The sequence below is a fragment of the Alexandromys fortis genome, unplaced genomic scaffold (assembly GCF_014885135.2).
Source record: "Alexandromys fortis isolate MF-2015 unplaced genomic scaffold, M_Fortis_MF-2015_v1.1 scaffold_93, whole genome shotgun sequence".
Lineage (NCBI taxonomy): Eukaryota > Metazoa > Chordata > Mammalia > Rodentia > Cricetidae > Alexandromys > Alexandromys fortis.
Window position 1 is genome coordinate 2,169,731 of NW_026067970.1, and position 10,847 is coordinate 2,180,577.

At 44.6% G+C, this 10,847-nt stretch overlaps 2 protein-coding genes across 8 annotated transcripts in view; one reads left to right on the forward strand and one right to left on the reverse strand.

Annotated features, from left to right (window-relative positions):
• The window catches only part of Hnrnpa2b1 (heterogeneous nuclear ribonucleoprotein A2/B1), a 7,572-nt gene extending 4,402 nt beyond the window's left edge, over window positions 1-3,170 (reverse strand). Inside the window, exons 1-4 of the mRNA XM_050155536.1 lie at window positions 2,970-3,170; window positions 472-507; window positions 264-374; window positions 5-95 (exon numbers count right to left, since the gene is read on the reverse strand). Of these exons, the coding sequence (XP_050011493.1) occupies window positions 5-95; window positions 264-374; window positions 472-507; window positions 2,970-2,975 (244 nt within the window). The 5' untranslated portion in view covers window positions 2,976-3,170. The remainder of the gene's footprint in view (window positions 1-4; window positions 96-263; window positions 375-471; window positions 508-2,969) is intronic.
• Window positions 3,171-3,381: 211 nt separating this feature from the next.
• The window catches only part of Cbx3 (chromobox 3), a 14,706-nt gene continuing 7,240 nt past the window's right edge, over window positions 3,382-10,847 (forward strand). The window contains exons 1-3 of one of the 7 annotated variants that reach the window (XM_050155490.1): window positions 3,382-3,789; window positions 5,100-5,154; window positions 8,633-8,775. In XM_050155490.1, coding sequence (XP_050011447.1) covers window positions 5,131-5,154; window positions 8,633-8,775 — 167 coding nt within the window. In that variant the 5' untranslated portion in view covers window positions 3,382-3,789; window positions 5,100-5,130. The other 6 variants (XM_050155493.1, XM_050155491.1, XM_050155494.1 and 3 more) reach the window with 6 other exon arrangements.

Genomic DNA, 10,847 nt, shown 5'->3' on the forward strand with positions numbered 1-10,847 from the left:
GGCCTTGCAGCCATGGCAGCATCAACCTCAGCCATGGACGAGAAAGTGACAAAACCAAATCCTCTTGATCTTTTGCTTGCAGGATCTCTCATAACCTTTAAACCAAAAAACATGTTAGCATTTAATTTAATGGTATTATAACTAGTAATACCAATTAGAAAGTACGTTTAATACTCATTTTCTATATGAAAATGACTCAACCCAAAATGTATGGGTAAGTTCAGTAATTAGAACCTGTAGCCAGACTTTCAGAAGTAACCTACCACACAATCTGTGAGCTTTCCCCATTGCTCGTAGTAGTTTCTCAAACTTTCTTCTGTGGTTTCAAAGCTTAAGCCACCAATAAAGAGTTTGCGGAACTGTTCCTTTTCTCTCTGCAAAGGAAAATACCATTTCAATTTTTATTTACATTTTCTCTTTGTATGCTGGAAATTAAATTCTTAAATATGAGGTGACCTGCTGGCAGAGTACCTTTTTCCTCTCCAAAGGAACAGTTTCTAAAGTTTTCTGGGGGGAAAAAAAAAACTTACATCAAATTTAAACCATATGTTAAAACATATGTGTTACACCAAAAAATGCCTCAGCTGAACTATACAAGTTTTAATGTCACTAATATTTGATCTAACTTTAATTCACATAAGCTACCTTAAACAGCACAGACTTTCTTCAAAATCTTTGAGAAAAACCATACTCAACTTCTGTGGTCATTTAAGGGGCATCAAAATGTCTTATGAAATCTTCATTAAATTCTACAACTCAAGCACAAAATTTACTCTAATTATTTTAGTTGAAAAAAAAAATGTAAAACCGAAAAAAAAAATCTACTAATGTTTTTCCACAATCCACCACTTACATTAGGCATCAGTCTCTGAAATAGTGGCAGATTTGCTTTTCCTTGAACTGACCCCTCGGGTGTTAAATATGGGAGTATGGGGGAGAAGGCTCCAACACTGAAACAAGCTCCACGAAAGTTTTTTTTATAGTTTTCTTCTAACTTAGAAAAGTTTATTCCTGTAGCCATCAGCATCTGAAGTGCAAAGTTTGGGGAGGTACTGCTCTTGTTATTTAGGCTACAGAAAAAAAAACCTAAACAACACATTTATCTACAGTTACCACCGCCCCAAATTGACTCAAAAAACTTTGCTACTGTTTTTAATTAAAGCAGCTTACACTTGTCCAATGTACTAGCCTTCTGACAATTTATGGAATAAAGTGGTTTTCTCAAAAATTTCCAAAAAAAGCCTGAATTATTAATTGAAGTGCTTTTTATTACGTACTGGCTTTTAAAGAACTAAGCTTTAAAAAGTCAAGATGTTCATAAACTAGGTCATAGTATTCAGGACCTATCTTGATTGCATAACTGAAAACAAAATTGAAATTACAAGAAAAAAATTCCACAACTATTACTCAATCCATGTCTATAAGGGTCTCTCAAAATACTCTCAGAAAGAAATTGTTTACTGCTCTTCTCAGGTTCTGTTATTTGAAGAAAAATAGAAATGTCAAAATAGGTTAAAGATTCAAATACGACGTTTTAAACATTAGTATTAATTACTTAAAATGACTGGAAATGGAGTGTCCAGGTAGTTGTATTTAAATACCAATAAATATGCTCTTTAAATTAAATTGTAAAAAGCAAAAGCTCATTACTTACCTCAGGTTTTTCCAAACTTACCCGACGTCCACTATCGATTATAAACAAGATTTTATAAACATGCTAAGGGTCAAAGAAAATAGCGAAGCAGACCCCCTTCAACTTGAAACCTTATCAAAGTAATCATCAACCATGATCGCAAACACAAATCAGAGAAGCAAATGACAAAGTTCAAATACATCGTAGCCCAGAACTCAAAAGTTTTTATATAGCTAGTTCATGTATTAATGTTGACCGAGCAGGGCTTTAAGCAAAAGGTATCTTCTCTAACGTGGCCGTCACGTGAAAGGATCCTGTTGCAGTTTAAGCAACACACCCTAAGCTCAGAATCATTATTTCAAACCAAAGAATCCTTTGGGAAAGTAAACCTGCGCTGCAATCGAAGGAAAATAATACCCCTCCGCCCGAGCTAACAGAATCTAACTACCAGAACCGAGCAGTCTCAACTTCCTGCCGTTCACGTGCTTTACCACTGCAGGCTCATAAAGCCTTTCATTAATCGGATTCAGTGGCTAGAAGATAAAATGGTTGCTTTGCAGCAATTCAACAACATGCTCGGGCCGCGGTCGCACTGCTGTCCAGGCCTGCGCCAGCAAGCCTAGTGGAGCGCCTCCACCCCCACCCGCTCCCTCCGTGTGCCTGCTCAACGCAATGGCGCCATTTCGTCGAGGGGAAGGCAAGGAGCCCTTAACGAGGTGCGCAGGACTCTAGAATCCAAGCTCAAAATCCCCTAAATTCACCTCGAAACGAGATGAAACCGCGCCGAAAACAAAGAAAAATAGCAAACCAGTCCTAGGCGGCGGTAAAAGGGAGCAAACTGGGAGGCCTTAAAGTGTAGAACGCAAAAATCGCAGCGAGAAAGGAGACGGGAAAATGGCGGACGCCAAATCCGGTTCCCGGGAGGGAGGGGGGAGGGGAGGCTCCGCAGACCCGCTCCGGGGACCCGGGGGCCGCCGAAAACGCTCCGCCGCCCACACAACCCGCTCTCTGGGCCCGCGCCCTTCGGAAGAACCGACAGCGGCCCGTCCCCGCGCAGTTTCCGCGGCCCGGCCGCCTCGCCGCGGCGGGCTCCCATCCCCCACCCCGGCTCAGGGAAATGGCGCCGGTCGCCTAAGGGCGGGGAAGGCGTTCGGACAATCGGGCCTCCGCGCCAACGACCCATTCCCCGAGTCCCCAAGGCCAACCGCCACTCGAGCGGCCGCTTTCCCTCCACTTGCCCGCCCGTCCGCCCGCGGAGGCGGTGGCCGGCTTCTGCTGCGGCGCCTTCGGCCTCACCATGCCCTTTCCAAGAACTCATTGATTTCAAACCCGTTACCTCCATCGCGGACTCAGTCGCTTCAGCCCGATTCCCCGCAGCCGAGCGAGACGAGAAAGACCTCCGCGGACGCGCACGCACCGGACTCGTCCTGACGCTGGGGGTTGGGGAGGGAGAGAGAGCAGCCGCTGCTCGCGAAACCGCGCCGCTGGGAAGACCTGCACACCGGAGCCGGCGCCGCTGCTACTGCCGCTGGAGCCGGGACCGCCGCTTTTCTAGAACCTTCCCCCGCTAACGCGTCTTTGCTGACGTCAGGCCGTTACGTAAACGTCCTAACCGCCGCCAATGGCGGGAATGAGCGCCACGCCCCTTACGCCAAATCCGTGCGCCTCCCCCTTTCGGATTAGGGAGGCCGCGTTACGTCACTTGCGCAGCGGGCTTCAGTGAATTGCGGAAGGCTCGCGCCCGGCGTGTTACTACGTCCGGAATTAGGTCCGGCCCCCAACCTCGGCGCAGGGAGCCGAGAAAACGGTCGCGCAGTTTAAAATTAACGCTGCCGGGCGGGGCTTAAGCGGCGGCTCCTGCGTGCGGCCCTCTCCACCCTAGCGCAGTCCCTGCAGCTCCGCCTGCGCCAATCCTAGCCCGGGGTGTTCCGGGCCACGCTAATCTTTGTCCTTGTCCCGGGGGTACCGCTCCCTCCCAGTCCGAGTCCAGCACCCCGTGAGAAGGTGGTGCTTAAAGAACCCCGCGGCTCAGCGCCCCAACCCTGGGGCGAGGAGGTGGGCGGAGCCCGGCTTTGGCGCGCAGCGCGAGCCGAGAGGCCCCCGCGGCCCTGCTCGCCTCCCCCTAAGGAGACCCCCGAGGCGCCACGCCGCGGACGGTGAGTGGCGCGCACGCCGCCCCCCGCAGGCCGCGTTCCCGGCGGGCCCCGCGCGGCCCGGGCGTGGGCGGTGCCTCCCCTCCCCCCAGGCCGAGCTGCCCGCGCCCCCTCCCCTCGGATGTGGCTGAGCTAAGGCGCGCCGCCGGGAGACTCTGCAGGATCCGCGGCCCGGAGCATCCGAGCGGTGAAGTCGGTGGCTTGCTTTCTTATCTTGTGCGTGCGTGGCGGGGGCTAGGATGCTCTTTGCGCCCGGGCTTGCGGGGAGAGGCTGCGGGCCCCGCGCTCCGCCGTGGGCCCCGAGCTGCGGGGGAGGCTGGCGGGGCCTGGCTGAGGCGCCGCGCCACCTTACGGGGGAGATTAGATAGTCGTGCGGAGGGTGGGAGCGCGATGACAGCCGCGGAGACTCCAGACAAAGCGCGGGGCTCCCCTCCCCCCAGCCGCGTCGCGGGCCCGCGGGGAGAGCGAGGTTGGCTTTGCCGCTGCGAGGCCCGAGGCCCCGAGCTCCCCGCTACGTGGCCGCCGCCGGAGGGGGAGGCGCGGGCTGGTGGCGCAGTGCCCTTGAGCCCCCGCCGCCGCCTTTGTTTCTCCCCGCGGAGGCGCTGACCACGAGGCCCGCGCTCCCGAGTGGGGGGCGGACTCCTGGTCGTGGCCTGGTAGACGAGGGAATCGAACAAGGAAGGGGCCCTCTTCGAAGAGCGGGCGTGGAGGAGGGCAGTTCCTTCCAGCTTTAGCAGGACAGGCTTGGGAAGCTTGAGGCAGGAGTATTGCCTGGCGTGCAAACCCAGACCAGACTATAGAGAGTGGTTACCACCCCCCACCCCCCGCAAAAGGCCAGGAAATAGGACTGAGACATCTCAGTGTTTTTATTCTACTCCATGATTGAAGAGGGAGGGCTTCTGAAAAAAAAAATAGAATTAATTATACACGAGTTTCTTGGACTATTCAGAAATTTAGAGGGAAAAAATCATGGTAATTTACCGATTAATGATGCTTGATATTCACACAGAAGATTGCCTTTCATAGAAAATAAACATTGTATTTGTTACAAATAAAGATTTACATTGGAAAGGTAATTTTGTATTATAACCAAGTAAAGTCTGAGGTACCAGTGTCCTTGGTAAGGTTTTAACTTGACTAACTTGGTTAAAGCACTAACATACTTAAGTATGTACCTCTAATAACATAGAATCTCTGAACTGTTTTCCCTGCATTTTTATCTGAAATGTGCAGGATGAAATCCACACAAAACTTGCAGTTGCCTTTTGTGTGTCATGAAAATTTAACTGTCATGCATTTTTTTCTCGCAATAGCTCTTCAAGTCTTCGATTTTTTTAAAAAAAAATGGCCTCCAATAAAACTACATTGGTAAGTTTGTGAAACCCTAAAACATGTAAGAATCTTAACTAAAGAATTTTTTCTTTAAAAATTACAACTAAGAAGCCTTTAAGGTGTGGCACACGCCATTAATCTCAGCACACTGAAGGCAGAGACAGGCAAATCTCTGGGTTGGAGGCCAGCCAGGGCTACACAGAGAAACCCTGGGTCCAGGGGAAAAAAAATTATCAGGCAGGACATGGTCGTGTCTGCCTTTAAACCCAGCAGAAGCAGATGGATGGCTATGAGTTTGAAGCCAGGCTATTTACATCCATGTACTTCCCAGCCAGCACTGGAAGAAAACCTTGAGTTGTTAATTTTGAAACATTCTTAATTGGCATCTTTTAAAACCTAATCTTAGGAAGACATAGTACAGCTGGAGCTGGATGTTCTTATTTTGAGATAAAAATCCATATTTAGGGCTGGCGAGATGGCTCAATCTTCACCCAAGGAAAGGTGGAAGGGGAGAGGACAGAACCCACAAGATTGTTCCCTGATCTCCATTGAAGTGTTTCCTGCTACCACATGATAATGTTTTTAATGAGCTTAATTGTGAGAAAAATGTTACGTGGGGAAATCTATAAGTTTTAGTTGATTGGTAAGATTATACTTAAGTCTGCTGAATTGTAGGTACACTGAGTATTGATTAAATGCAGAAATTTAAAACGATACTTTGTGCACAAAGTGAATCAAATATAACAAAGTATTGTGTTGCCATGAGCAAGAATTACAAACTATGTCTAGGAATGAAAGAACAGTAGATCGATTCTGTATCTTTTAAGCAATTTCCTGAGGATTGCTAAACCCAATGTTTGTATTGGGTTTCTAGTAAATTAGACAAATTTATAAAGACATACTCTTTTTTGTAAGTTATAGTAAAAATAAAAAATTAGATTAAAATTTGGACAGTGGCAGCACACACCTTTAATCCCAAAGCTCCAGAGGTTTAATTCCAAAACATCGGAGGCTGGATCTCTGAATTCAAAGCCAGCCTGGTCTATAGAGCAAGTCCCAGGACAGTGAGGACTGTTACACAAGAAACCCTGTGGAATTGGGGGGAACACTAGGTCTAATCGTGTATGTTTGTAATCCCAGCATATTGAGAAGCGGAGACAAGCAGATTGCTGTGAGTTTAAGGCTAGCCTGGACTATAAAATACTAGATTAGTCAAGGTGTATGGCAAAACTCTGAATTGACAGATTTGTATTAAAAGGTGAATTTTGCTGTTAGGGTTTCTATTTTAATACTGATACGTTGATTACCAGCATATAAAGGCAGGTATTAACACCTAAGTAAAACAAAACTTGGTTTTGATCTGTGTAGTGTCTTACTGAGTTTCTCACTGGAAAGGACAAGATGGTGATTTTTAATTTGTGCCATCATTATATTGTGCATGACTTATAATACTCTGCAGAGCTGACTAGGATCTGTGATCTGAACCTGTCTGATTACTCTTGATCAACGACCAAATACAGGTTAAAGCCTTAGTGATAATAAGCACAAGTCTTTGGGCCAGGTGTGGTGATAAACGCCTTTAATCGGAGGCAGAAGCAGGTGGGTCTCGCGTGATTTTGAGGCTAGTCTGGTCTACAAAGGCTGTTTCACAGAGCAACCCTGTCTTGAAAAATAACAAAAACATGTGGAAAATTCCATAGGACGTTTGTTTAGGTATGCCCCTAGATGCTAGTAGGTTTAACTGCCTTGGGTGTGCTGTTGATTTTTCCTGTTTGGATCCTTCATTTGGGAGATGGTTTTAGTGACTAGGCTTTTGAGGGGGTTTTGGTTGGTTGGTTTTGTTTTGATTTGATTGATTAGGTTTTGATCACTTAAGTAGCACCCGTGCACACCTATAATGCTAACACTGGGGGAGACTGAGTCAGGGGGATCACAGCCACTTAAAGGTTAGAATTGGCTGCTGTTGTGGAGATGAAATGTTTGCGCATACTGTATTGGGTTGTTGTGGTGTCCCAAAGGGGCTTATAATTCACCATCTCAAGATTTTAAGCACCTAGTTTCTATTCCTTTAACAATTCTGCGTATGTGCTGAGAAAACACTTAATGGGTGATGTTATACCCACCCACCCTCACCAGAAAGAACTTTTGATTTTAGGGACACAGTTTTCCTCCATATCTCAAGTTGACCCTGAACCCATGGTAATCAACCTATTTTGATTTCCTTGATGCTGCTAATAAGCGCATCATTTCTACCTCATGCCTCTCTTCAAAGTAAATATAGTCTGCTACCAGTTAAGATTCTAGGTTGAAAAACCCAGTAGGGAAGGAATTTTTCTATCCACCATTTTGGACACTTAAAGTGATAGTATAAGGTTTGTTAGTCAGGAAAATTATCTACATGTAATAATTATGGGAAAACAATATTGTCTATTTAGTTTATTCATGGTCTCCATGATTGAGGATAAAACTCTGTTTTTGTTTTGCAGCTAATTTTTATCCTTGAAACAATTTTAAATTGTTACTGTTGTTGGGAAAGCCATATCTTAGAGCTGTAGTTTTAATAGGTCTACTCTGCTACACTTGGTTCTATCATTTAGTGAGGTGTGGTGGTGCACACCTATAAACCTAGTACTTTGGGATGTAGAAGCTAAAGGATTGGGAATTTAGGGTCTTCCTTGACTACATAGTGAATTGGAGACTACCTGGGCTATATGTAAACCTGACTTGAGTGTTTTGTTGGTTTGTTTTCTTTCTTTTTTACTATCACACTTCATTCTTAGTTCTTTTTTACTGTGATGAGACATGACCAAGGCCACTTAAAGAAAAGTTTGTTGAGGTTTATAATTTAAGAGGATGAGTCCATGACCATCCTGGTAGGATGGCAACAGGCATGGCACTGAAGAGTAGCTGAGAGGTTGCATTTGATGTTCAAGCACAAGGCAGAGAGAGCATGCTAAATGAGAATGGCGTTGGCTTTTGAAATCGAGTGTGCACTGCCCAGCTGCCACCCCCACACCCCACCCCCAGTAAGGCCACACAATTCGCAAACAGTTGCATCATCACCTGGGAACCAACCATATCAGTATAAGCCTATAAAGCCATTCTCATTCAAACCACCAACTACTAATATTTACTCCATTCTGTCATTGTCTCATTTTCTAGTTATTTATCACTATGCTGTGATTAAAATGAGTGGTGATTCTGGTAAACATGGTCTTGTAGAATCCTGGAAATAAAACTAGGAAAGGATAAGGTTATTTCTCAGATTTTTGGTTGTTGTTTTTAATTCTGTCATACTGGTGTATTGGGTTTTAAGTGTAAATCAGTGGAGCAGAGATTTTATTTTATTATCTATTGCCTTTCTAGGATGTGCCTACCCTGGGTCACAGAAGTTTAAAGGGGGTGGTGTTTTGGGGTTTTTTTGTTTTTTTGTCGAATAGTAAATTGTGTCAATTTGGCCTTAAAATGTACTCAAGATTTTTTTTAAATTTTCTTAATTTCTCTTTTGTTTTAGCAAAAAATGGGAAAGAAACAGAATGGAAAGAGTAAAAAAGTTGAAGAGGCAGAGCCTGAAGAATTTGTGGTAGAAAAAGTACTGGACCGGCGTGTAGTGAATGGGAAGGTGGAGTATTTCCTCAAGTGGAAGGGGTTCACAGAGTAAGAAACCTCTTACGATTTTGTTTTAAGCGAGGGTGTTTCATGTAGTGCAGACTAGTCTGGACTCCTGTTCCTTCTCCCAAGTGCTGGGATTATAGGTGTTCCCCATGCCTCATTTTTGTATTTGCTAATTTTTTGTTGTTGTTGTTCTGTTAAGACAGGGTCTCCCGAACCCCAAACTGCTTTTGAACTTGCTGTATGGCCAAGAATAACCTTAAACTCTTACTTGTTCCGGTTCCAACTCCCTGGTGCACAGGATGCACCACCACACCTGGTTTATATGAGCCTAAAGATTGAATCCAGGGGGCTGGAGAGATGGCTCAGTGGTTAAGAGCATTGCCTGCTCTTCCAAAGGTCCTGAGTTCAATTCCCGGCAACCACATGGTGGCTCACAACCATCTGTAATGAGGTCTGATGCCCTCTTCTGACCTGCAGGCATACACTCAGACAGAATATTGTATACATAATAAATAAATATTTTAAAAAAAAAGATTGAATCCAGGGTTATGCATGCTCAGCCAGCACTCCATCAACTACATCCCTGTCCCTTACTTTAGTAATTGTAATTGTGCTTGAATAGGCCTAAATTTTACTTTTAGCTTAAATATTTTACCAATTTGCCGAAAGAGATGTTAGAAGTCAATTTTAATTCCAGAACTATCTTGTTTGAGGTTTATTTAAGGCTTCTGGGGTCTGAAGAGATGGCTCTGGTTAAGAGCACTTGTTCTTAGAGGACCAGGGTTCAATTCCTAGCATCCACATGGTAGCTCATAATCATCCATAACTCAAGTTCCAGTGTATTCAGTGCCACCTTCTGATATTTTCAAGTACCAGGCACACACATGATCCACATGCATACATATGTGCAGGGGGAAAAAAGAGACTCATACACGCAAAAAAAAGTTAATTTAAAAAAAAAGCTTTAGCAGTATTTGAAACCAGCATATTAGAGCTTAATTTATTGCTCTCGAGTCAAACTTGGAAAAATTAAAGCTCCCCACAGCATAATTTTTAAACTAGCCTGCAAAGGAGTAAATGTCACAGCATTTTTAAACAGCATTTGTAATGGATTCTCATTCTCTCCACCTCCCACTCCATTCTCTACATCTTTCGTGTCCTAATGTGTTCTTTCATTAAAGCATTTAATGTCATATTAAACGTGCAAATTTGAATATCTATGATCAAGAACCTAACATTTACAGTGTAGTAGTTTATAATATAGAAGACAAAACTGAAAATAACACATCAATCCTCCTGCCAAAATTAAACTTTGCCAATGTTACAGTCTGGAGATACCAGCGGACCAAGTATTAAGTATCAGATGTTAATAGCACTAGATATCACTGAAATCACTCATTCCATCTCATTTTCTACAGATATTTGTGGCCTGAGCACAAAGAGTCTGTCCCTTGGTACAAGGTGGCCATACTCCTATATTTGTGAGGTGATTTTCATTTTCCTCACAGCTCTTTTGAGAGACACATGGGAATGATTACTTTGGCCTTGTGCTCACGCAGGAGTTGGCAGTCTCTTCCCCCAAAGCATCTATAAGTGACTGTTTTAGGCTTTGTGGGCCATTGATTTGTCTGCATGAGCAGCATAAAAGCAGCAGTACTAATGCCTTAAACAAGCATGCCTATTCCAACTTATGGACCCTGCCTGAAATTGATACCTTTCATTTCCTCCCAACCTTAAAAAAATTTTAAGGGTAGAAATTGGCCCTGTGCATGGTGGCACAATACTGTAATCCCAGCACTGTGACAGCTGAAGCAAGATTAGGAGTTTGAGACCAACCTAGCCTACAGTGATACAGTGTCTTTGGGGGGGGGGGTGCATACAACAGGCTAGATTTGTTGCTCATTTTCTTCCTCAGCCCATGCTCTATATCATTTCCCAAATTGAAAATATTTCGTGTATGAGAATATGTCAGAATCTTTATTTCCAAACATCGTTGGAGATCCCAAACCTGGGCATAATATATAAGGAATTAGGAATCACTGTTTTTTCAGAATTTAATCCCAGCCAGTTTGTGGTACATATGTCCCTATTCCCCCCCCTCCCCCCTCCCCCCT